Source organism: Hippocampus zosterae, chromosome 13 (genome assembly GCF_025434085.1).
Source record: "Hippocampus zosterae strain Florida chromosome 13, ASM2543408v3, whole genome shotgun sequence".
Taxonomy (NCBI): domain Eukaryota; kingdom Metazoa; phylum Chordata; class Actinopteri; order Syngnathiformes; family Syngnathidae; genus Hippocampus; species Hippocampus zosterae.
In genome coordinates, this window is record NC_067463.1 from 15867189 (window position 1) to 15893231 (window position 26043).

Here is a 26043-nt window from a genome sequence, read left to right on the forward strand (position 1 = left end):
CTGTACCGAGGTACCAACGTAGTGTGCATGAGCACCACGTAGCCCCCAAGGGCAACAAGATGCCCTTGGGGGCCTATTAAAAAAAAAAGTCTAGCAGTGATGTGACATTCTGATCTTGGAATGTAGAAAAAGTAATCATTTGAAGAATGTGAATAATGGCAGCGATTTATATAAATCATATGTTGCATGTTGATATTTATCTGTTTCCTAATTATTGTGAGAAATCAGTAACTTGATCAGTGACATCACAAAAAATTGATATATTGTCTGATCGCTCTTTGCTTTCCTCATTAAGTAAGTAACTCTCAGTTTCAAACAGGCTGGTTAGCCTTCTGATAGCAATTGAAAATTAAATAATGTGACACTATGCCTGTGCGATGTTGATTTATCTCTCTTTGAATTAATAGTAGTTGAGATAAAAAATGCAACAAAGAATAACTAGTATTATGCATTCTATCCTGACATGTAACCGGTTATCACTTAAAGATAAGCTTTGTTAGACGTCACATTTTGTGTTGTCCCCCTTCCACGAAGGAATGACTCAAGGTTATTTTTGAACATGTAAGAGTGCAAAACTAATCACAATAGGCAAAATAATGGAAAACATGAGGTTGGAAGAAGCAAAGTTTCATTTGGTCACGGAGTTGCCACTCCCACTAAAGATGTCAGATGCCACAATTTTTGACAGTGGCACGTCCAAAAAAAAAAGTGCACAGAACCAAATCGAATTTCTTGGTGTAAACAGCGCTTATTAAGGGTGCTTCATTCAAATAATATCCTCCCTCCTATAGATGATTGAAATGGAGTGCTTCAAAGAAATCAATGTCTATGAGACTGATGGGACATTATGTCCAGACCTGGACATGAACCGGCCGAACCCTCCACCAAAGAGAGGCTTCTTCTACCGCCTGTTTAGAAGAGAGGCAAGTGCTAGCGCTTCGGCAACTCTCCGAGGGGGTGGGGGCTAAGGTATTTCCTCTCTTCCTTCTTTCCTGTCCTTGCTTTGTCAAAAATCAATTCAATGTGACTCCTGTCTCATGTGATTGCAGAATTTCTAGGTTTAACTTTACAGTCTGATCTTCCTTTTTCCTCTTTTTGTTTACCCCACTGGGTTGAATTTGACACTCTGGCTGTTATGCTTCAGAAATGATTACAGTTGTCCTCAATGGTGCATTTTGCCTCTTCCTGAACTCCCTGTTTTGGCAGCATAGTTCCTTATATCTGTTTCTTCCATGTGATTGCTTGCTTCAACAGGTAGGTTAAACTGCTTCACACTCATATCACATCACGTATGCCTCCTCTTCCTCAGGTCTGTTTTAAGGGTGGTTACAGTGACGATGAGTTTGAGGAGCCCTCGCGACTTTAAACCACTCCCTTTGCACCACCCCCTCTCCCCCCAAAACACCCCCGACCCCCTGACACCACCCCTCTCACTTTGCCGCTGATCTTCACCGTAAACTCCAGCCGATTGCAAATCTTAGGAACTCAGTGAATGTTGACCTGTATTTATGAGCTGTATTAAAACTGTATTATAATTAAAGAAAAAAAGTATGAGTTTAAAGATTTTGTACCTTTGTACTTGAATTTATGTCTAGATGTATATTTTCACTAAAGGTTGTATTGTACAAAAAGCCATAAAAGTACCACTTGAATGCATACATGACATTTTCATTTTATTGTCTTTGAAAATTACTATGGATATGTGTTTTTTGTTTGTTTGTTTGTTTTTTTAAGAAGCACAGTACAATTTTACTTTTCTCAATGTAGCATAAGGAATTTATTTTTATTTTTAAATGTGCTGTATGTGTTGAGCATTGGCCAACGACATGTTTTTAGCACATCAGATCCAATGATCCCAAATTAACCCCATTGCCTCCTTATCCTTCATGGCTCAGGTACATCTGAATGAATTCTGTCAATAATGGAGAATAAATCTGACCATAATTGCTAACGGCAATTTTACAGTACATTGTACTGTAAAGTGTACTGTAAAGTACATAGTACATAAAATCCCTCCCGCTTGCACCATTCTCTTGATTGATGGTTAGGTTAGATGTAAGCCTCTTCCCCAAGTGGTGCAGATCTTGACTGCAAATGTTGGTATAATATCCGACAGTCCAAAAACCTGTGAATTCAAAGTCTCACAATATCACGATCGAGATCGAGATCAGGCCTTGTTTCCTCCCCCGGCGCACAGCCCTTAAATAAATGTCTGTCATTCACTGCTGAGGCAGAGAGATGGGGCATTTCTTTATCCCAGACCCCTTTTTAACCTTCTGATGATACTAATTGCTAACCTTTCTTATTCTTAGAATCTTTCTCTCAAAACTCTTCCTCTCTTTGTGTTGAATTACTCCTGAAGACCTAGACTAATGAGGAATGATGGCATAATAGGAACAATTTCTACATCTTGGTGAAACACCTCTGTTGAATTAAATGAACCACCATCTGTTCTGTCAGTAGCTTTTAGCCACTGAAGTGAGTAATAAAACAAAAGAAAAGCATCTGTGCAGTAGATCGTAAATACTTGGCCAGATATCCTACTGTAGTATAGCATATCCAGCTACTGTACATTCAGTGATTTAAGCTGTGTTTATACTAGATCAAGTGAGCGCTGTTGTAATAGTGTTTACTCTTCCATTTAAGACAAACAATAGTATGTTCTCTTTTAGAAATGGCATTGAAATGCTCTCTAGGGAGGATAAAGACAGAGAGATGCAGGATTTGAGCCCCTTCCCTGATCCAGCAAAATTGAGTATTGGGGTTTGCTAATTTAGTTGCATTTAGGACTCAGTTTTTGGTGGATGTGGTGACTCTCCAAAGCATTTGATGTTTGGAGATGTCCTTTTGAGGTGGTCAGCGTAACTTCCGACGATCTGTTTTTAATGCTGTGAATACTGTGTTTTTACACATTAGCTTACTGTGTACATTGCATCGAATAAAAATGCAGCTTTCTGTGAAGTTCAATGCATTAAATTAAATTTGACATGACTTAATAAGTAAATCCAATCATTTTAAGTTCATTTTGTTTAATTTTTTTTCCCCATTTCCAACCAATTTGCTCAAGATCAATTGTCTGCTTTTCTTTCTAAATTCAGTCGTATTCATGGAGGGACTTTATTTGTATGCACACATAATTTCTCAAATCATATGTATGTGACTGTATGCGTGCACATCTATTAAAGCTTCCATTTTGGTATTCTCTTGCTCTGTAGAATAAGGCCGCCATTGCACATTCCATTTTGACAATTCAAACGTGCCATGTATCTGTTGCTGTCTTGAGTCATTGTTTGTCTTTGTTGTACTCAGGCATGCTCTGAAGCTGACTTTCTTGCCTTTGTAGATATTAGTCTTTTTCGTACTTCTAGCCTCAAAAACTTTGTACATTTAGAGTGCAGCTGTAAAAATCTTCACTTGCTCTCATAGAGAAACTCATGGCTACGCTTACCGTTTTCACCTGCCGTGGTCAGTAATTTCTTCTCCACATAACATTCATAGCTAGGATGCTTTATTTTTTATGTTTTTGCCAATTATACCTTGAGAAAAAAATGAATTAAATGAAATGTGTACTATCTGGAAAACGGAGGACAGACTGTCTTCGTAGTATGTGCCAATTGCAAGAAGTACATTTGTGACTGTTTTTTTTAACATTCTTCATGCATACTTCCGTCCATTCTGAAATAAATTCCTTCACTTACAGAAACAAACTTTAAACTGGTCAAAGGTTTTGAATGTCCACACTAAGTGCATTGTTATGCGTGTTTTAAAGAAATACATATGTTTTATTACGCAAGCATGTATTGGTTTGTAATACATCAGGTTCCTTGTATATGTAAATGACTTTTTAGTGCCAACGTATCTCTGGTATCTGAGGACGGTTTAAAATGACAAGGTGACCCGTAAAGATGGCCTTGTTTGAATATGTTGAATGCATTCCTTCTCTGATTGGGATTCAGCCCTTCCAAACTGGGATCAACCTCAGCAGTAGCACTTGAGCGAGAGATCCTAAATTCCTTGATGTCGCTTGGGTCTAGTCATAAGCCTGGAGAACCACTTAGGGCTTCTCATTCTGTGTAGATGTTAGTGTAAAGGTATTTCAAGGAACGCTTTAACTGATATTCCAACAGGGCCTGGGACTTTTTTTCCCCCTTTTCTACCTGTACAGTCATGTTGTTCAACCACTGCAGTCATTGTTAATTCTTGTACAAGTTGTATCACTGGTTGTTGTACCATATCTTACATTTGTAATTATGAAACAATACACTGCCATTTGTATAAAAGTTCACTTGTGTCCTGACTAGTTAATGTTATTTAGCATGATTAAACCATGGTGAGTTGGGCATATCATCATCCTTTGCCACATTTACTGTGAAATATCAATAAAGCCATTTGTTTGGCTCCGAATAAAATGACCTTGCGGGTTGGTAGTTTTCGGGCAGAGCGGAACCAAGCGGTGTGTCAGATATCCTATGAATCGTTTGTGTGGAAACTGAGACAAATCCACTCAAGTGTTGATGCTTTTTGGGTCCAACACAGAACGAAAAGGCGTTTCGCGTGTGACACGTATGGATGTTACTGACTCCCGCCTCTCTCTTGAGATTCAAGCTGAAATTCGTTTAGCAACAGTAGTATTGTTTGTTTTAGTTCAAATGTTTTATTTGGAATTGAAATTGTACCAATAACTTTGGATGCAAAGCGTCATAAATCTGTCGTGCCGTCCCGTGACTGAAGGGCGTGGGCGGGGTATGTGACTAAATAGCGATTTATGATTGGTTAATGGCCCCCCAACCGTAATCCGATTGGTCGGCGAGTCTGCTTTCGTCCTATTAACAAGCTGTCACGTGTTTGCCACTTCCTGGTCTGATTTCTGCGGGTACGCATAGCTGCATGAAGTATGGCCCATCAACTCATATTTTCATGGGTAAGGTGCAGTATTGTGACGCGATAAAATACATCTTGGACCTTTGGCTGGAGATCGAGAGCCTTGCGGGAGTTGTAGCAAGGTGCGTTGGTGGCACGCTACTGCACCACGCACCGCGTATTCTGCCTGTGCTAAAGCTAGTTAGCTCATAATTGTAAATATTAGCAAGCCAGGCCAGATTTATTATTGTGTATTCCAAAAATGGCCACCATGGAGAAACTAATGAAGGCCTTTGAGTCGCTTAAGTCATTCCAGCAGCAGCAGGGACCACCGACCGCTGAGGAACTTGTCCAGAGACAGTAAGTGTTTTTTTTTAAATCCAACCTTGTTAGCTTAGCGAGCCAACAACCAAGCTAGACCATTCCGCTCGCCCACGAGTCGTGAAAGTGATAATTGCAGCCACACTAATGTCTAATTGACACACTTTAATGTTACGTCGCACGTTGAGAGATCTTACGATGCTTGCACCCATGCAACTGTGAATTTAATTTCATAATTGGAATTTGTGCAGTATTGCCAGAGCCTAATTTACATCACTATTGTCATAGCAGCAATGTTATTGGTCTATATTCGTCAACGAGTTGACTGATTGTACTCTCTAAGGCAGGTGTCACCAACATTTTTGAGGGTGAGAGCAACTTCATGTGTACCGATTGTGTGAAGGGCTACCAAATTGATACACGTCTGAAATAACATATTTGTCCAAAATACCTTCAATAATATGAGGATGTGTTATTTTTAATACTTGATGATTTAAATTGTCAGACTTTGATCGTGTTTCGAAATGTCTCACAGTACTGCCAATGTTTGCATTTTTAAATCATAATTTCTACTAGCAAATCACAATGTCCAGGCACTGGCGGGCTACTCAAGTGGTCTTCACGGGCTACCTGGTGCCCGCGGGCACCATGTTGGTGACCACTGCTCTAAGGATTGCGCGAGTGTCCAGTGCCTTGCAAAAAGTATTTTACTCCTTAATGGAATAATTGACTATTTTTTTCCTGTGACAACCAGGAACATGCATATTTTATTATTTGTATTTCGTGTAGTAGACCAACACACTAAGGCACATTATTGTGAAATGAAAAGAAAATTATGCATGTTTTTCAAAATATATTTCAGTCTCCTTTACTCCGGTTACCCTAAATAAAATGCTGTTCAGATAAAAAAAACACCTAATTAATAAGTAATGTGTAATTAAGTGACTATGAATGCAGCGGTTCTCTGAAGACCTCAACCGTGAGAGGACATTACTGAAGTTTCAGCACCATGGTGGTTGGGATTCTTTGGCGTATCATACTTTTCAGATCGTTTGTTTTTGAAAAAAAAAATCTTTTCATTATACAATAATGCCATGTTGTATTGGTCTAGCCCAGTAAATCCAATTATTTTGTCAAAGCCACATTGAATACTTTTGAAAGCAGCTGAATCAGGTACATCACTTGATGCATTGACGGTGTTCATGTCTAACAATATTGCATATTTTTTCCTGATGAATTATTAATTTTTTTTCTACCCAAAGCTGTATTGACTACTAATCATCATGGTATTATCGACAATTACTTGTTATGATATAAAATACATTTGATGCAACCTTTACCAAGGATGGGCACATTCTGACTCTTTGACTAAAAAAAAAAACTTGGTATGCACAGATGGAAATTGGTGGTGCTCTCCAGCATTTGAGTTGCTCAGTTGTTTGCAAACTGTTCATTTTTTAATTTTATTTTTTTACAAAATTGTACATGATTAATGTATTCTCCCATCACAGGAAAAAAGAGCAGGCCACAACTAAAAAAGACAGAGTGACACACTGCTTGACAATATGTGAAAACATAGTAGCGCAGTCTCTCAGGTAAGTCTTGCTGCAGTATTTATTGTAAAACTTTGAGCCACTAATTCTCATAATTTGAATAGGGAGCATTTTAGAAATGACGCCAAATGAAAACAGTTTCGTGTTTTTGCATCTTTGTATATGCGGTGATAATGTTTTCCTCACTCTCTTCCTGCTTGGAGTAGAACATCTCCAGAGTTCCAGAAATTGCTGGGCATCGCAATGGAAATGTTTCTGCTCTGCAGTGACGACAGCGAATCAGATGTCCGAATGGTAGCCGATGAGTGCCTGAACAAAATAATCAAAGTGAGAGAAAAACAATTGTCCTTATTCTTCCCCACCCATACTTGAGTATTAAAACACTGTCTTCAGTTAGTGCTAGCGATTTAATTGTCGTTCCTAAAAACATTTATACCAACCAGTAAAACTAAAATGATTTAAAAAAAACAGACACAAAGTTTGATGAAGAATAAATGTCCTTTTTGTACAGTAATCCTATTTAGTTTTGTAAAACATGTCTTTTGTCTAAGGGTCTTAAAAATGCAATTGAAAGAAAATACAAAATGTGCCTGATGCTCATTAAATTGTAGCTCGATTTGTAATTACACCCTTTATTTATCCTTTTACACGATTCAGCCTCATTTGCTGCATAATCTTCTGAGGCTTCCAATATAGGCCCCGAATGTACCCTGACCTTTTAGGCTGTGAAGTTTCAGGGATTAAAATAAATGTTCACACATCCTTAGGCACTGATGGACTCCAATCTGCCTCGACTGCAGCTGGAGCTGTATAAAGAAATTAAAAAGGTACTCATTTTGCTTTTACCTCTTTGGCTGATGAAAGCTGACAATGTCACAAACGCAGAATTATTTGAAAGTTTATTGTTGTTGTTGTTGTGGTGTGATGAACACATGCGTCTTACTGTAGAATGGTGCCTCTCGGAGTTTGAGAGCAGCTTTGTGGAGGTTTGCTGAGCTTGCACACCTCATCAGACCTCAGAAATGCAGGTAGACAAAATGTTCTGCAGTACAGTAAAGAACTGACTCATAAGAGGAATTTGCTATGAATTAGGCTATTTTATTTATTTAAAATAACTATATTTGCTTATTGCGCTAACCATCTAATGAGTTTTCAAATTGTTTCCCCTTGAATTGCAGACCCTATTTGGTCAACCTGTTGCCGTGCCTCACCAGAATCACTAAGCGGCAGGAGGAGACTGTGCAGGAGACACTGGCTTCCAGCATGCCGAAGATCATGTCGGCCTTGGGACACTTTGCAAATGACGGCGAAATCAAGGTGTCATCTCATAAATCTGATGGTTGACTTAAAGTATTTGGTTGCTCTGACTTTGGTGTTGGAGCAGTTTGGCTGGTATTCCCTCCTTTTTTGTTTTTTTTCTCTGAATCCATTTTTCAAGCGAGCATACTTTATTTCTAATGGAACTAATCAGCTCATCTCTTCCCTCGCCAATAATATATCACCAATAAATGGTGATGTCTCAGGTGCTTTTGAAGTCATTGGTTGCCAACCTGAAGTCCAGCTCCCCCGCCATCAGAAGGACAGCTGCCAGCTCTGCCGTTCGTGTGTGCCAGCACTCAAGACGTGCCAGTTACTTTTACACGTGGCTCCTTAATGTGCTGCTCGGTAGGATTGGCAACCATATGCTCTTCATCCACTCACCTGCACAGTCGACAGTGTTTGCAGACCAGTCTGTCACTCGGCATGCAATGACTTTGATTATTTATCGTCTGTCACCTTCAGGTCTGGTGATTCCAGTCGATGAGGAACATCTCAGCCATCTCATCCTCGGGGTGCTCTTAACTCTGCGCTACCTGATGCCTTTGCTGCAGCAGCAGGTCAACACTTCGAGCCTCAAAGGAAGTTTTGGAGTCATGAAGAAGGAGGCTGATGTGCATCCAACACCAGAGCAGCTGCTTCAGGTAAAACTTGTACCCAGGCCGAGCAAACGCTTACGCTTCATGAAATTGTTTCCGTGTGCCTGCAGGTGTATGAGGTGACTTTACACTACACACAGCACTGGGACCACAATGTGGTGACCGCATCGCTGGAGCTGCTGCAACAAACGTTCAGGACTCCACCTCCAGAGCTTTTGCACATGCTCATTACCGTAGGCACCATTCCACATGCCACAGTGTTTCGTCAGGATACTGAAAGTCGTGCGCGCTCGGGCAGCATCCTGGAGTTCATTGGTAACTACACCCGTCAAGTTTTCATTTTCTGGATCGCACACACATTCCCCTGAAGAACTCTTTTAACATTGGACTCACCTTTGATTCAGGTAGTCTGTCACTGACTAACCCATACTTCATTTCGTCTTAATTGCTGGTCGTTAGCCTTTCCCTTTTTCCTTTCCTCCTCATCCTTTGTCTGAATAGTTGTTTCTTCTCTAAGTCTTTGGAGCTTCTGTTTCATTTTTCCTCATCACCTCCTGTTTGTGCTTCCTGTTTCCCGTAAATTTCAGCAGGAGCGTCTTCCTGCAGTCCCCTCCTCCTTAGGAAACAGAGAGGTGACTGGCTTACTTTTGCCCCAATCTCCTTTTCCTTCTTCCAAAGTATAATAACTGATGTTCAGATTTGTCTGGAGTAATAATTATACCAGATATTAATTAAAGTGCTTTTGTCCAAATTTTCAGGTGGCATATGAAATTGATTGTGTTGGACACAGCTTTACCCTTTCCGCTACGCGAAAGGCTCAATTTGCACGCCGCCGCATTGTCTCCGCTTTCCACATTGAATTATTTCCGTTCTGCAGACATTATCATTGTTACATGACGTTGGCTTCACGTTAGCTTCTTGCGACAACGGCTGTAATGTTCCCACACTTTACAGCCGCTGTTTTTGCCTCTGTTGCTATGTTGTGTAGTATATTATGTAGATGTTTTTTTCCTTTGGCAATATCTGTGTATCTCTGGATTGTTTTGTTGCTTCGTTGCCCGTAATGATAGGTAAATAAATAGCTTTCCACCCAATCTTTTCCCCTCAATTCCAATCCACCGAAAATGATGTGATCGGACAGTGCCCCATTTTAACATTTTTACCGGTTTGGCTCCGATCAGGGTTTATATTAATATGTTTGCACTGAAGAACCTTTTTTGCTATATTTTGTAGTCATGTAAATTGTGTTTTTCCAGGTAAAATGCTTTCAGGGGAAGAGGATGGTTTGGAAGATGATTCTGAAAAAACTGAGGTCCCGACTGGCGCTTTCACAGGTTTGGTCATCCTGTAATTTCATAACCAGTAATTTAATTTTGCTTTATTCCGCATTATCGCTTAATGTATACTGTTCAAACCTGTTGCAGAGTGCCACTGCTACAGAATGGAACTTTTTGCCAGCAAGCCATGTCCTTCGACATGTTAATGATTTCATGCCACTAAAGCCCTACGGACTATGCCCCATAACAGTAACGCAATCATTTTATGTGTTTATTTCCTCCAGCATCAGTCGTTGGCGCTGATGTCTCCTCGGCAGCCCAGGTGGACATCATCACCGAACAGCCACGCTCCTCCCAGCACACCTTGCAGCCGGATGACTCTGTGGACTTGAGTGCCTCCTCTGAGCAAGGCGGGGGTGGAGGCGGGACATCTGCCTCAGATACTCCTGAGTCATCCAATGAAAATGAGGAGGAGATGCTGAGTCGGAGCTCAAGCAGTGGTGCGAATGTTACTCCAGAGACGGCTGACTACACTTCAGCAGAGAATGCCATACCAGATGGAGGGCCCTTAATTGAAGGTGGGCCACTCCTGAGCACCAATGACGGCTCACTCCCAGCCAGCGACTCCTCTCAGACAACCACCGAAGGGCCGGACTCGGCTGTTACCCCCTCGGATGTTGCAGAGCTGGTCAGTCTGATTGAATAGTATTTGTAGTGGATGTTTGATTCTGACTTTTCTGATACCTTTTTTTAAACCAATACAAGGCGATAAATCGGTTTACATGTTAGCATGTCATTTGTCAGTGATCAGATTTTCTCTAGGCAGTTGGTGCAGCCAACGGTCATCTCTGTTTGCTGAGTAGCTGTTTTGTGTATCGGTTACAATTTTTTCAATTTATATTTTACATTTAAGGTGTGTTTGGAAATTAACTTGGATGGCCAAACACGACTGAGAGAGTGGTGTGTTCGGAGAGAGGCAGACCGCTTTCTTCTCCCACTAATTTCCAAACGCACGCAAATTTAGAAACCAATCAGCAGCTCGTGCTTGAACTGTTTACATCTGTCCTAAACTTGACACCCATTTGATCGCCTGGATCAGATCGGCATAGAGTTTGAATTTCATGCAAAATTTGTGATTGCCTGTAATGTCCTAATTTGCCGATTGATCAGTGATGGGATTCAGTTGCTGAATTGGTCTGTAACATGTGAGACAATATGTAAAAATGTCCATTATTGTTTTCCAAAGTAAAAGCAGATGTTTGCAACTGACTTATTTGGACTTAACACAAAGATAATTCGTCTGATTTCATGAAGGACGACGGCAATCTAAGAGTAATTACTCATGAAAGACTAACATTGACGATTTGAACAATTTTACATTCAACAAAGTGTCTGAACAAATACTCAATTTCCAAAAGAATCATTTTAATTGTCAATTGGATTAGTTGTCGATTATTCGTTGCATTTTTAGTCTCTTTCCTGTGATCTTGATTTACAGTGGAATCCAAATGACCTCAAATAGCAGATTTAAATATTGAAGGCGCTGGCTTCTCGTCACTGCTGCTTGATTTGGTCACCACTTTGGTGTGTTTTTGGGTTGAGTGTAGCCTTTGTCCTCCACTCACCAGGAGGTGAAACCATTCAGATTTGCTGAATTGATATTGAAATGGGGAGGGGAATTTTGTGATGCATCAATTGATCAATATTTCTGCCCACATGTGCTACATTATCGATGCAACATATTATTTTGCCTTTTAATCACCACATTGACAAGGTGCAACAGAGAGAGAGCGCTGTCCATTTGTAATCAACTCTGTAGAGGGCGGTCTTGTTTGTCAAATTAGTCACAATCGAAATGACTGGAGAACTTAAACATGGTCTTGTGGTGTCATTGTATTTCAGTGTTATTTACTGGACACCTAAGGTATTACTTGTGTGTTACCATAAGGTGCTGGATGGTAGTGAGAGCCAATACTCCGGAATGCAGATCGGAACTCTGCAGGATGAGGAAGATGAAGGGACAGCACCTTCATCCCAAGAAGAAGTCTTGTTTCTCCCGTCGGCACTCGGTATATTACTTTACACAACCCCTGCCCCCAACCCTCCAAAAAACAAACGATAAATGACGTACCGGTACTAGAAATTATTCAAGGATGGTGCCAATGTGTGTGTTTATGCAGCTCTGAGCAAACCACATCTCTTCGACCTAAGAGGTCACAATCGGCAGGGTTCTGACAGCAGCGTGGACCATTTCATACCAAAGGAGGAACCTACTGAAATTGAACCTGAAAGCAAGGTAACTTAACACAGTTTGACTGTGTTTCACAATGTAAGTGACAGTAATATGTTTCAATTTCACAACAAATTCCCTTTCTGCTTCCTTAGCCATCAAGTATAAATGGTCCAATTGGACATTACACAGACCAGGGTGCGGAGCCACTGATGCACTGTGTCAGGCTTCTTGCGGCTTCCTTCCTATTGACGGGACAAAAGAATGGTGAGTATGAATTAATGTTTGTAAATAAATTGGCGAAAACAAGTAACTATGTTAAAATATACTTTGTGACCATGTTTGAAAAAGTTTCTCATAGGGTAACAATGATCTTGAACATGAATATAGAACATTAGCAATTTCCATAATATTCAAGGGTTAACATAAGGTTAAAAAATCTTTATAATGGCTGGGGAAGTGTTGCTGTGTATATTTGTGATAGATTTTGTTTGCCTTTGTATCACTAGGTGTGATTCCTGACAAGGAGGTACGAGTGAGTGTGAAGGCCCTGGCGGTCAGTTGCATTGGAGCAGCTGGGGCACTGCTTCCTGAAGCCTTCTTCAATTCCCTCTACCTGGAGCCGCTGGACGGCATCCCAGTGGAAGGTATAAAAACCCCCAATACCTCTACTTGGTGTATTTTACGCAGTTTGAATTCCATTCCATACCAAAATTGGTTTAATGCGCCGGAAGATTTGGTGTCTCCAGAGGACTTACTGGAACTGACTCTGTACACTGAAGTTATTGTAGTTTTAAAAAAGCAAACAAAATTAGGACAAGTAGAATCATTTTTTTTTTAAATCCTTAATTTGGATTTAGAAATAACTGTTTCTCAACTGTTTATGGTTTTAATAGGATACTTTTTTTTTTTAAGTACAACCCGCCTTTTAAAACACCTTTTGGAATGGTACCGAAGTAAAATGCAGTACAGTAATTTTTCCTCTCTCCCTGTGAGGTGTTATTGTACCCTACTTGGAAAACACACTTCACCGTTTTATATAATAAGCAGTAAATACTATATATTTTTTTGAAAATCAAGCAGTTGGTTCTGCCCCAGGTTGGAACCGCGAAGCTCAAAGAGTGTAGTTTGACCAACATACACTTACTGTACAGTGTGAGATGAAACTAGCTGTCGACTCTTCAAACTATTTCTAAATGCAAATAAACACTATTAAAACTCGACAAACCTAACACCGGCACCTTTAAGCCTGTTGCTTTGCTTGTCTATGTGTTTTATAAAAAAACAAAACAAATGGTAACCACTATTGCCATGCAGACTAAGTACAACCTTTGACCCTACTTGTACCTACAATGTCTTTTCAGAGCAGCAGTATGTCAGTGACGTGCTGACCCTAATTCACCACGGAGACCCACAGATTAGAGGTGCCACAGCTATCCTCTGTGCAGCCATTATTCAGGCTGCACTCACGAAAACTCGTTACCACATACACACCTGGCTGGCCAGTGTGCAGAGCGCAACAGGTCGGTGTGTTTTCTGATACAGGAAGGCAGCCAGAGAACACTTTGGAATTTGTCATCAATACTGAACTCATCCTTTTCAGGTAACCCTTTGTCCCTTGTGGACTTGGTACCCTTGCTGAGAACATCTCTAAAAGATGAATCTTCAGTAACCTGCAAGATGGCTTGCTTTGCAGTCAGGGTAATTTTCTGTGGTTGTAGTGGTGCTCTTTTTTTCTTTTTCTAAACACCGTCCTGCTCCTATATTTCAGCACTGCATCATGACCATATGCAGCAGTACACTAAGTGAACTGGGCCTGCAGTTGGTGATTGACCTGCTGGCCCTGACAGACTCATCCTACTGGCTTGTCCGAACTGAACTGTTGGAGACCCTGGCTGAACTGGATTTTCGGCACGTGGTTTTTTTTTTCCTTAATTTTTAAAAAGTGCTTTAAAAAAGTGAATTAATCACCTCTCCTTCCCCCATTGTCTCCTAGGTTAGTTAATTTCCTTGAGAGGAAAACTGAAACTTTGCACAAAGGCGATCATCACTACACTGGGGTATTTCTGCTTTTTTCCTGCTCTACTTGTATGATGCAAAGTTTTTTTCCCTTTGTAGCTTTATAAGCTTCGATTGGTCCTCCAATGGCTGTCTATTTTGTCTTCATATTAGCACCTTCGACTGCAGGACCGGGTCCTAAATGTAGTCATCCGTCTGTTGGGTGATGATGACCCGAGAGTCCGCCATGTGGCGGCTTCTGCTGTCAGCAGGTATAGTTTTACTTTGACTATTGACTCATTACGATTATTGCCTCATAAAATGTTATTTACTTGATTTAGCGCTATTTGAATTTTTCACAATCTTGCTGATTCGGTACACAAGATCGAGGTATTGGTTGAATGTTTCCCTTCATCACATCCTTTCTCACCCATCAGGCTCGTATCTAGATTGTTTTATGACTGCGACCAGGGCCAGACAGACCCTGTTGTTGCTATTGCCCGAGACCAGAGTTCAGTTTACCTGCAGCTGCTGATGCACGAGGCGCAACCTCCCTCTCAATTCACAGTGAGCACCATCACAAGGTAACCATAGCTCTGCCACATGAATGCAACTGCCCTAGATGATTTTAAAATCCATTTTATTAAGGTGTCAATTTTCACCTGAGGCTTTTTACAACATGTATTTTCTCTCTGACAGGACTTATAGGGGTTTTAACCTATCAAACATGGTGTCTGATGTCACAGTGGAAAACAACTTATCTCGAGTTGTCACCGCTATCTCCCATGCTTTCTCCTCCTCTACCTCGAGGGCATTGACTGTAAGCTTTAACGTGCAGATGCGGCCAAATAAATTAACAACTTAAAATATAATTTATCATATGCCTTTTTTCTTCTTTTTTTTTTAAGTTTGGCTGCTGTGAAGCACTGTGTCTCCTGTCCTCAAATTTTCCAGTCTGCACATGGAGCACAGGCTGGCACTGTGGCTACGTTAACTCCAATAGTACACTTTCATCTCGAGGCAGTCTCAACCGCAGCAGGGGCAGGGCTTTAAGGTTTGTGAACACGCATGTAGGGCTGTGTGATATGGCTAAAATTTAATATCTCCTTTTGCTAGGTATTGTGATGAGAAAATAATGATATTACTAAGGGTTCAGTCGAAAACTATGCACAAAAGGAAAAAGCAAAATATCAACCCAAAACGATATGGATAGTGTCCTGTTATATGTATACCATCTGTATATACTTGACAGCGAACATGGAAGTGGATTGCATGTGTGCTGTCAAGGCAGCAGCGGCTTGCTTGTGGCCCTTGCTAATTGCTGCATGTGTCCCTCCTCCCTCTCGGCCTCCGCAAGATCATTGCCACCTGCCACGCTGCTTTTGACTGACGATCAACACCAAACTTGGAAGGTGGAATGTCCATCCATTTTCTGAACCGCTTTATCCTCACAAGGGTCGCGGGGGTGCTGGGGCCTATCCCAGTCATCTTCAGGCAGTAGGAGGGGGACACCCTGAACCGATTGCCAGCCAATCGCAGGGCACACAGAGACGAACAACCATCCGCGCACATACTCACACCTCGGGACAATCTAGTGCAGGGGTCCCCAAACGTATTCCTGTGAGGGCCACATAACTTTTCCCTTCTCTGATGGGGGGAGCGGTGTCAGTTTGTAACATCAACGATCGTAGGGGAGCTTAAAAAAATTGTTTCCCAGAAAGCCACACATAACCAAATAACCCTTTCCAGGTTCTTTACAGAAAAAAAGTCACAAAACAAATAATAACGCTATTAATGAAATAATAACTAAATAACCCTCTCTGAGTTCTTCACAGGAAATAAATAATAACTAAACAACTCTCTCTCTTTATAGCCCCTTGAAATCCACAAAAAAGAGTTCTGCCATCTACGAGAACGCCACCTGTCTTGTTTATGTCTGCTACCGTCTTGTTCACGTGTTCTGCTAATTGATCTGAGACGCAACTAAAACACTGAAACATTCTATGGTGTGTAAATAACTTAGTGACCATGATTTCAACCCTATTTGCGTCATGGGTCATTTTGCCCCGACGACCACCTTTTTGTACTTTTTTTTTGGTACAGCTTCCATGGAAATGTGAATAAAAACATTTCCATTTTTCTGCAGTTGGGGACAATCTAGGAAAAGTCATAAAAAATGATCATTTAGGGGGTTTTGGGGGCGTTTTTAATACAGTGACGGGTCATTTTGACCCGAGGACAACAGGAGGGTTAGAGGGCCGGGTCAAATGTGCCCATGGGCCGTAGTTTGGGGACCCCTGATCTAGAGTGTTCAATCAGCCTGCAATGCATGTTTTCGGAATGTGGGAGGAAACCGGATTACCCAGAGAAGACCCACGCATGCCTGGGGAGAACATGCAAACTCCACACAGGAAGGCCGGAGCTGGAATTAAACCTCTGCGCTGTGAGGTCAATGCGCTAACCACTGGACCACTGGGCCGCCCAAGGTGGAATGTGGTTCATTGAATTTACATGCAGCACAAGCCTGGAAAGGTCACATGACTGATATCGTTCCCATTTTGATATTTTGAATGTTCATGTCTCGAATTCTGTATGAAATTTTTAAAAAATTCCTTGGGCTGCACTATCGAAAAATGTGATAATAGTCCATTCCATGTAATATGCATATTGCGAAGACATGGAATTGTATACTTTTAACCTGACCTTAACCAATCAACCGTAACCTTAAATGCACATTGCCATCCAATCGGAGAACAGTATCTTGGCATTACTCTCACGAACGAACAAACAAACAAACGAAATAACTTTGTATCTCTCTTGTCATTACAATTATTTCACCAAGAATATGGCGAGCCTGCATATTTTGCTGCATGAGAAAAAAGTTTTCATGGTCATAAACATTTTAGTCATTTCTTTAGATAGATGTTAAATATCACAATCAACCCGCATATCGCATTTTTTCTAATCTTGCACAGCCCTAACACATGCCCACAGAGCACTTCACTTTGATATTGTTACATGTTTCTGATGATTTTTTTTTTTTTTTTTGGGACGCACTGTTATTTAGTCTCTCCCAGCCGAGCAATACTCCAAACTCAAACCCAAACTCCTCCTCCCCTGATATGGAGCAAAGGACTTTAACAGTGGGAATGACCAACATGGTGCTTTCCTTGCTGTCATCTGCCTGGTTCCCACTCGACCTCTCTGCACACCGGGATGCCTTATTGCTCGCTGGCAATCTGCTAGCTGGTCAGTAATGCACACAAATCACAAGGCTCGTATGGCTTGAAATTAATGCCAAAATGCATATCCTTTGTGCAAGAACACATATCTGTATTTGTATTACAGCTAGTGTGCTTATATGGATAGTATTAAGTCTTATGCAATTCATCTTCTTGATTTAAGCGGTGGCTCCTAAATGCATGCGCAACCCCTGGGCTGGAGAAGAAGAAGGTAGCAGTGGCAGCTCTTATCCTAGTGGAGTCCCAAATAAGATGGAAGAACCCTGGGCAGCATTGTCAGAGCGCTCCCTTGTGACAGTGGTGGACCAGCTTTTTTTCCACCTCCTGAAAGTTCTCAACATCTGCGCCCATGTACTGGATGATACTCCTCCTGGACCAGCAGTAAAGGTTGGATTTTTGTTTCTCTGGATAAGTTCCTTTCAAGTGACTGAATTGCTTCACACTTCCTCTTCCTGTAGGCCACACTGCCTTCCCTGACCAACACACCCTCACTCAGTCCCATTCGCAGGAAGGGCAAAGAGAAGGAGGCTGCTGATCCCAATGCTGTGCCTTTAAGTCCAAAGAAAAGCACTGAAAGCAATGCTGGTACATAACACACCATGTAGGAACAGACATGCCTCCCGCTTCGTGCACAGTAAATACTAAAGTTGTGGGGTTTTTTTTTTTTTTTTTTTGGGTGTGTGTGAGCAGGCAGAGTTGCTGACAGCACAAGTGGAACAGCAGTAAACAAGTCTAACACTCTTGGCAACTTCTACCACCTGCCACCCTACCTCAAGCTGTATGATGTTCTCAAAGCAACTCATGCCAACTATAAGGTATACATTTTTAAGATTACTCACTGATATACCAGAAACCCGATGGTTGTTTGCAATGTATCTCCTAGGTGACATTGGACCTTCACAACAGCCACGAGAAGTTTGGCGGTTTCCTTCGTGCTGCTTTGGACGTGCTCTCTCAGCTGCTTGAGCTGGCCACACTTCATGACATTAGCAAAGTATGTTTTCTTTCTTGTTCATTTTGTAGTGTTGAAGCTGACCTGATTTTTAGTTTGCTGAACTCTTTGGAGTACATTTCAGATTAACTTGCCACCCTCCTCCCATGTAGTGTGTGGAGGAAATTTTGGGCTATCTCAAGTCCTGCTTCTCGCGAGAACCTACCATGGCTACGGTTTGTGTTCAACAGGTTAGTACCTGTTGTTAGGTGTGCTTTTTGTTTTAGGATTGTGTGTGGAAGTCTTCATATGGCGCACCACTGAGCAGTGTGTTGCCTCCAGGGACTCCACATAGAGTAAGGCTGGATCCTGCCGACAGGGCCTGTAAAGGCGTTGGTTTCCCTGTGCGATGGTTCCATACATTCTATAATTACTGCAAAATGAGAGAGTTGAAAAACTGTAAGAATAATTTGTGAAGGTAAATAGCCAGTACAATTATGTCCATGTATTCTATTTTCCTTTAGTTGTTAAAGACACTGTTTGGAACCAATTTGGCATCCCAGTATGAAAGTGTCTCGAGTGGACCCAGCCGTGCCCAAGGCAAGGTGCTCCGTCTTGGCTCATCTAGCCTGAGGCCAGGGCTGTATCACTACTGCTTCATGGCACCATACACACACTTCACACAGGCTCTGGCTGATGCCAGTCTCCGTAACATGGTGCAGGCTGAGCACGAGCAGGATGCCTCTGGGTGGGTTTGAATATATAGACCAGACGCAAGAAAATTGCTTTCTTTTTTGTCTGCATCATAAATTTGTTGCTTTTCTTCACTTCCAGGTGGTTTGATGTGATGCAGAAAGCGTCAAACCAGCTGAGGTCAAACATTGCAAATGCAACACGCCACAGAGGCGACAAGGTAGCTGTCTATTTCATGTTGCCTAGGATAGTTGATCACAAAATATATATCATTAAAATAACCCTGAGATTTAGTATTTTTGTTTTGTTTTTAATATGCTGCTTTTCTGAAATTATTTGCCTAGAATGCCATCCACAACCACATCCGTCTCTTTGAACCACTCGTGATAAAAGCTTTGAAGCAGTACACAACCAGCACCTCTGTGGCTCTCCAGAGACAAGTTCTGGACCTTCTGGCCCAACTTGTGCAGCTCAGAGTCAACTACTGCTTGCTGGACTCTGATCAGGTTGAACAGTTGAACCGTATGATCTGCATTTACTGTTGGAAATTATTCTCTCTCTCAATGCTGTTTTTACGCTGTTTTTTTGTTTTGTTTGTTTTTTGTTGTTGTTGTTGGTCCCCCCCACCCTCCCTTTTGTTCTAGGTGTTCATCGGGTTTGTCCTGAAACAATTTGAATATATTGAAGTGGGCCAGTTCAGGTAAGTTTATCAACGTGTCACAAACAAATGCCTCCATTGTATATTTATTTTTGTGCCGTACTGTTTTACGTTTATATATGCCATTGCAGTTTTTATTTGAATCTAACAAAGCTATTTAACTCAATGGATTACGATTGTTTCTCTCAGAGATTCAGAGGCAGTCGTTCCCAACATCTTTTTCTTCTTGGTGCTGCTGTCTTACGAACGTTACCATTCCAAGCAAATAATCAGTATCCCCAAAATCATCCAGCTCTGTGATGGCATAATGGCCAGTGGTCGGAAAGCTGTCACACATGGTAAGAATTACACCAGGTACAAGTTTGTAAGTACAGAGTGAAAACGGATTCCGGACAACTAATTCTGATCCATTATTTCCTATTTTATCTGAAGCTATCCCTGCCTTGCAGCCAATAGTTCATGACCTGTTTGTCCTGAGGGGCTCCAACAAGGCAGATGCAGGCAAGGAGTTGGATACCCAGAAGGAAGTGGTGGTCTCTATGCTGCTCAGACTTGTTCAGTACCACCAGGTATATCTTTTGGAAGAAGGCACCACAAATTGTTCTCAAGCCATCCAGACTTTGCCTCTTCTAGATGTATTTATTTTTCATCTGGAATATAGGTTTTGGAGATGTTCATCTTGGTTCTCCAGCAGTGTCACAAAGAAAATGAGGACAAGTGGAAGAGGTTGTCCAGACAGATTGCAGATGTCATACTTCCTATGATTGCCAAGCAGCAGGTAACACTGCATTGTTTGGAATGGAGACTTCAGTATGTTGTAGTTATAATAGGGAATCACATATATACAGTTCATTTGCATAAATTTTGGGACATCAACACAATTCTCATGTTTTTGGCTTAAACGGCGCCACAATGGGTTTCAAATGAACAAACTGTGCTTTGACTGCAGACTGAGCTTTTATTTGGGGGTATTTACATCCAAATTAGGTGAACGGTGTAGCTATTACAACGGGCTGCTATGGGCATAAAAGGAGAGGAACTTTTGTGTGGCCCCATCCTCTCCTGACGATCAACCCTATTGTGTACCTTTAAGCAAAACTGGAGCATATGTTAAAATGTAACTTCACCTGTTAAGATCATTTTGATTGAAAAAGCTTTTGATTTCAGCAAATACAACCTCGTAATGCTGCAAATTCAACAAATGACTTTTCAGTTCTTTACAACTTATAAAATGTCGTGAAACACTGCTGCTTCCATATGTTGGAACAGTACATTTCAACAAAATCAACATCACATCTTTTTTTCCATTTCACATCCATTGTGGTAGTGTTTCGAGCCAAAAAGATGAATTGTCAATGTCCCGATATTTTTGGACCTGACTATCTAGTTCGGTCCCATATGTTGCCATTTTCACAATTGTGTGGGCTCTTTCAATAGATGCATTTGGATTCTCCTGAGGCTTTGGGTGTTTTGAACACTCTGTTTGAGACTGTAGCACCTTCCTCTCTACGGCCTGTGGATATGCTGCTCAAGAGCATGTTTGTCGTCCCGTGTACCATGGTGAGAAATCACAATTTGACCAGTCATTTCCTGTTATGTTCTTTAATCCTTACACCACTCCTTCAGGCATCAGTGACTACAGTCCAACTGTGGGTCTCTGGTATCCTGGCAGTGCTCAGGGTACTTGTCTCTCAGTCAACTGAGGACATTGTGTTGTCGCGAGTGCACGAGCTCTCCCTCTCCCCACATCTTCTTTCCTGCAACACGGTCCGCCGCCTCTATCAACAGAGCCCCTCTCCAAATCTCCCTCTCACCTTGGATTCATTTGGTAGTCAAGAACATAATGGTGATACACAGAAAGCTCTACCTGAGGAAACCTTTGCCAGGTTCGTGGGAAAACATGCATAGCAGTTTTTTGAGCTCCTGTTGAAATGTGGACAATTTTTAGCAGGGGGGTTGTGGGGGGCATCAAATTACAGTATATATTATTTCTATTATTTGTCCATAATATAAGTGTTGGGGGCTGGAATGAAATTTTTTGATTGTGTAATATGTGATAATTTGACCCAAGAATATACAGCCTTGTGGATGCAGTGATACTTTGTTTTCACCTGTCGACTTTAGTTTTTTATCTTTGCCTTAGATTCTTGCTCCAAATGGTTGGAGTGCTGCTGAATGAAATTTCCTGCAAACAAGTTAAAGTGGACATTACGGAGCAGCAACACACTTTCTATTGCCAGCAGCTGGGTACACTGCTCATGTGTTTAATACACATCTTCAAAAGTGGTAGGCATTTATCAAATTGAAATCTGTATAGGCGATGAGCCTGGTCCCATTAGCATTGCCATTTTTACTTGTCCCCCCATTCAGGTATGTTTCGTAGAATCACAGCTGCAGCCAGCCTCCTCCTCAAAGGTGAGGGTGCCAGTGGCCAGAATGAATCAGAGGCTGGGCTCTATTACCATTTGGAGACCCTGAATAGCATGGTACAAGGCTTGATCACCACTCACCCCTCCCTGGTGCTACTCTGGTGCCAGGTCCTACTCCTCATCAACTACACAAACTACTCCTGGTGGACTGCGGTTCACCAGACACCAAGGTAAGAACAGTCTGGACATCGGTCAATGTTTTACATTTCTGTTTTCTTTTTTCACAACAAAAGCCAAGGTACGGTTGTAATTGGTGAGTGAATCAGTAGTCATATTTTGTTTGCTTGTTTATTGAACATATAAAGCGATAGCGGGAAGTAAAGAAAAATTGTTATCATTCAGCACAATTTATGTTCAAAGGAAATAGGAAGAAGTAATAGGCTATCTAGTCCTACACCTTGAGCTTTGTGAATTTTAATTTTACTGGGCTCTCTCTCAGGAGAAACAGCAGATCATGTACCAAACTGCTGAGCCCACATTCTTCAGGAGATGATGATGATGAGGAGAATCCTGTGTCCCTATTCTCCATGATCAACAGAGAGATTGTCCGCAGGGGAGCCCTTATCCTTTTCTGTGATTATGTGGTGAGCCTGTTTGATTAGAACACAATTTTTGCAAGTTGTCATAATTCTTAGACCAACACAAAATATTTGCTCCTGGATAACATTTGCAATTGTGTCTTTGTAGTGTCAGAACCTCTATGACTCTGAGCATCTCACCTGGCTGATAGTTAACCATGTGAGTGATCTCATCAGCCTTTCCCATGAGCCACCCGTGCAGGATTTCATCAGTGCTGTTCACCGAAATTCAGCTGCCAGCGGTCTGTTCATCCAAGCTATTCAGTCCCGCTGTTACAACCTGACCAATGTAAGCACTTTGATCTGGCCTTTTTTACATATATCCAGACTGCCCGTTATTACTGTGTAAGCAATGCAATAGTCACTGTTTCAGTATTGTTGTGACTATGTTAAAATATTTGCATATTGGATTGTAAACCTTTTAACCCATCCATCTATTATCTGAACCACTTTATCCTCAAGGGGGCCAATCCCAGCTGTCTTCGGCCAGTAGGCGGGTAGTACACACTGATCTGGTCGCCATTGTTTTCTTTTAAAAATGTTCCCCCTATATTTTGCTGTGCAGCCTACCATGCTGAAGAAGACTCTGCAGTGTTTAGAAGGCATTCACCTGAGCCAGTCTGGCTCCCTGCTGATGCTGTACGTGGACAAGCTGCTGAGCACGCCCTTCAGGGTTTTGGCTCGTATGGTGGACACGTTGGCATGTCGCAGGGTGGAGATGTTGTTGGCAGAAACATTACAGGTTGTTACTTTTATTTATTTTTTTTAAGTAAAAACTGTTTTTGTGGCACTCTGAATGTGTTGCCTGCAAGTTTTATTTAAGTTTAAGGTAATCAAGTTATCTACTCTTCAGAACAGCATAGCCCAGCTGCCTGTGGAGGAACTGGACAGAATCCAAGAATATCTCCAGATCAGTAGCCTGGCTCAGAGGTAATGCCCTTCTACAGTTCAGTAAGTAGGGATAGGATCACTGGTGTGACAAGCAGAAACTGTGAATAACATTACGCTTGAGAAAAATGGCATACATATTTAATTGGGAAAAAATGCATGTGCTTGCATGTTAGCTGAAAAAGTTATTGGAGAGTCTTAAGAGTTTTAGGGTATTTCAGTGTTTACACAGCAACCCCCCACCCACACACAGACACACACAATGCGAGTTCAGTAAATACCTGGGGAAAGGTTCCACCCAAGAAAATACATGCAAAAGAAGTGATGCTGCATATTGCTGGCAGTTGACTGTGGAGAGAAAATAGGTGTGGAGAAGTTGGACTCAAGGATAATTGTTTTGGTAAAACTGTGAAATAGACAATCGCAACATGCACAGTTTGAAACTTGAAGATAAGAGACAACATCAACAGACGACAATGTTTCCTTTCATCTGTCTAATGCATGATAGCATTGTGAACCTAAGCTATAGGTTAGCTCGACCGTTTAGCTCAATCACTGATCGAATACGTAATGTTGGTTCTGCATTTAATTGAAAAGCCAATAAAGCGATGGACACCAAGGAGTCTATAATCTCAAAACTATACCGATTTTAAAACCGCAATCGTTACTTAAGAATAGAATAGTGGGCATGCTGAAGCCTATCCCAGCTATCATTGGGCAGTAGCTGGGGTACACCATAGCTACATCTATAAATGGTCTCTCCGTAGAGTACTTTTCAGGTCGTGAGCGTGTCTGCCAATTTTAATGTGGCAACCCCTCCCTAAACTACTGCACGCAAACTTCACTCAACTTTAAAAAGTGACAACCTACAAATTGCTTAAAGTGATGAATGACTTTTATTCACCCATACTTGTGACTTGCACGTATTGTATATCACTCCCTTGCACCTATTGACAATTTCACAAAGCTCATGTTGTTTCCCCATCACAGGCATCAGAGGTTATATTCCCTGCTGGACAGGTTTCGAGCCTCAGTTGCTACAACTAGTAGCCCAGCACCTCCAGTGACATCACACCCCTTAGATGGGCATCCACCGCCTGCCCCTGAACTGGTCAATGCAGATAAGGTGCGGAATATGAATTGGTCTTTTTTTTTTTTAAATGAACTTCACACAAAAAGTATACATGTCAGTAGAAAACAGGTGTTTGTTCATGCATTTTTGCTATTTGCTAGGAGTGGTATGTGTCACTGGTGAGGTCTCAGTGTTGCCTACGTGGAGATGTGTCTCTGTTAGAGACAACTGAACTCCTTACCAAGCTACCTGCCCCAGATCTTTTCAGCATTATGAGATGTGAAGTAAGTAGCATGTACATTAACATGTTCTGCTTTTTTGGCCTTAAATTTCATTATTTCCATTGTTCATGGCTACTTTTGAGGCGTTCAACCTGAGTCTGCTGTGTCCATGCCTGAGCATGGGTGTTCAGCGACTAACACGAGGTCAGGGCCCACTCTTGTTGGAGACGGCGTTGCAGGTGACCTTAGAGCAACTTGCTGGGGTTACGCAGTCACTTCCTGGCCCACACCGGTCCTTTTTACCAACTTCTGAGCCACAGTCTTACTGGAGCCAACTGGCTGATGTGTATGGTAAGAGTGGTGGATTCAAGCAGTGCATTTATCAAACTGACCTAAGTGACCAAGGCCTGTTTTTTTTTTTTTAAAGATTGACTGTCTTCGATACAGTATTTATATTTGCGTCTTCAGATTTTTGTATCTTGCTATGCTTTCAGATGAGCCAGGGTTTTATCCCAAGGTTTTAGCCCTCTGTAGAGCTCTCTCCCAGTACCTCCTCTGTGTGAACCAGCTGCCATCCTCTTTGCGCATCCTCTACGACAAAGAAGACCTCATAACTACTTTCACCTGTACTGCCACTGAGGTAAAATATCAAATCTGCATCCAACTTGTCTACTTTTCAGTTGGCTTTAGCACAGTTTTTTTCTCCTACCTGACCCAGGTGATAGTTTGGCGACTGATTCACGATCAGCTACCCCTGAGTGTGGACCTGCAGTGGTCTCTGGCTTGTCTGTGCCTGGCCCTGCAGCAGACTTGCATCTGGAACAAACTGTCCACCAAGGAGTACGCAACACACACGTGTTCCCTTATCTACTGCTTACGTCTCATTATGGTCGCCGGTAAGGAGACCAGTGGTATTTTTTTGTAATTTCCTCTTTATTTATTGCTGTTACATTTGTTTTTAAAATGCTTCCATTTGTTTTTGTGTTTAAGTTGCTGTGCGCCCTGGAGACCAGCTTCTGGTCCCAGAGAAGAAGAAAAACATAGTTGCGGATGCTGAAGGAGATGAAGTGGATTCCATACACACAAAATGTAAGGATTCGCTGACCTGAATACATTGTCAAGCAAAGCCGTAGTAATTGCAACTGTGGATTTTCTTTTCTGAACAAATCTTGGGCA

General features: G+C 41.7%; 2 protein-coding genes and 1 non-coding gene across 10 annotated transcripts in view; all 3 read left to right on the forward strand.

The window, feature by feature from the left end:
- grk4 (G protein-coupled receptor kinase 4) overlaps positions 1–1475 on the forward strand; it is a 46829-nt gene extending 45354 nt beyond the window's left edge. For 2 of the 3 annotated variants that reach the window (XM_052084959.1, XM_052084961.1), the window contains 2 exons: positions 792–923; positions 1310–1475. In XM_052084959.1, the coding sequence (XP_051940919.1) occupies positions 792–923; positions 1310–1366 (189 nt within the window). In that variant the 3' untranslated portion in view covers positions 1367–1475. Of the gene's footprint in view, positions 1–791; positions 970–1309 lie in introns of all 3 variants that reach the window. The other variant, XM_052084960.1, reaches the window with a different exon arrangement.
- A 3358-nt stretch (positions 1476–4833) lies between these two features.
- Positions 4834–26043, forward strand: part of htt (huntingtin) — a 30073-nt gene continuing 8863 nt past the window's right edge. For 4 of the 6 annotated variants that reach the window (XM_052084807.1, XM_052084811.1, XM_052084808.1 and 1 more), the window contains exons 1-51: positions 4834–5220; positions 6693–6776; positions 6941–7061; positions 7502–7561; positions 7683–7762; positions 7913–8051; positions 8258–8399; positions 8517–8695; positions 8761–8965; positions 9238–9282; positions 9907–9984; positions 10212–10615; positions 11876–11996; positions 12108–12223; positions 12313–12424; positions 12667–12804; positions 13522–13680; positions 13761–13858; positions 13929–14068; positions 14154–14217; positions 14330–14427; positions 14593–14739; positions 14855–14975; positions 15064–15209; positions 17223–17404; positions 17561–17784; positions 17856–17982; positions 18088–18212; positions 18281–18391; positions 18502–18579; positions 18853–19076; positions 19163–19241; positions 19366–19527; positions 19666–19721; positions 19869–20017; positions 20112–20248; positions 20341–20457; positions 21117–21239; positions 21306–21565; positions 21823–21965; positions 22050–22278; positions 22548–22692; positions 22796–22975; positions 23252–23428; positions 23540–23616; positions 24565–24700; positions 24808–24930; positions 25011–25218; positions 25362–25507; positions 25586–25763; positions 25858–25956. In XM_052084807.1, coding sequence (XP_051940767.1) covers positions 5123–5220; positions 6693–6776; positions 6941–7061; positions 7502–7561; positions 7683–7762; positions 7913–8051; positions 8258–8399; positions 8517–8695; positions 8761–8965; positions 9238–9282; positions 9907–9984; positions 10212–10615; positions 11876–11996; positions 12108–12223; positions 12313–12424; positions 12667–12804; positions 13522–13680; positions 13761–13858; positions 13929–14068; positions 14154–14217; positions 14330–14427; positions 14593–14739; positions 14855–14975; positions 15064–15209; positions 17223–17404; positions 17561–17784; positions 17856–17982; positions 18088–18212; positions 18281–18391; positions 18502–18579; positions 18853–19076; positions 19163–19241; positions 19366–19527; positions 19666–19721; positions 19869–20017; positions 20112–20248; positions 20341–20457; positions 21117–21239; positions 21306–21565; positions 21823–21965; positions 22050–22278; positions 22548–22692; positions 22796–22975; positions 23252–23428; positions 23540–23616; positions 24565–24700; positions 24808–24930; positions 25011–25218; positions 25362–25507; positions 25586–25763; positions 25858–25956 — 7090 coding nt within the window. In that variant the 5' untranslated portion in view covers positions 4834–5122. The remainder of the gene's footprint in view (positions 5221–6692; positions 6777–6940; positions 7062–7501; positions 7562–7682; positions 7763–7912; positions 8052–8257; positions 8400–8516; positions 8696–8760; positions 8966–9237; positions 9283–9906; positions 9985–10211; positions 10616–11875; positions 11997–12107; positions 12224–12312; positions 12425–12666; positions 12805–13521; positions 13681–13760; positions 13859–13928; positions 14069–14153; positions 14218–14329; positions 14428–14592; positions 14740–14854; positions 14976–15063; positions 15210–17222; positions 17405–17560; positions 17785–17855; positions 17983–18087; positions 18213–18280; positions 18392–18501; positions 18580–18852; positions 19077–19162; positions 19242–19365; positions 19528–19665; positions 19722–19868; positions 20018–20111; positions 20249–20340; positions 20458–21116; positions 21240–21305; positions 21566–21822; positions 21966–22049; positions 22279–22547; positions 22693–22795; positions 22976–23251; positions 23429–23539; positions 23617–24564; positions 24701–24807; positions 24931–25010; positions 25219–25361; positions 25508–25585; positions 25764–25857; positions 25957–26043) is intronic. The other 2 variants (XM_052084809.1, XM_052084810.1) reach the window with 1 other exon arrangement.
- Positions 18624–18752, forward strand: LOC127613945 (small Cajal body-specific RNA 14). Its single transcript, XR_007966380.1, has one exon. It is a non-coding gene; the product is annotated as a small Cajal body-specific RNA 14 (non-coding RNA).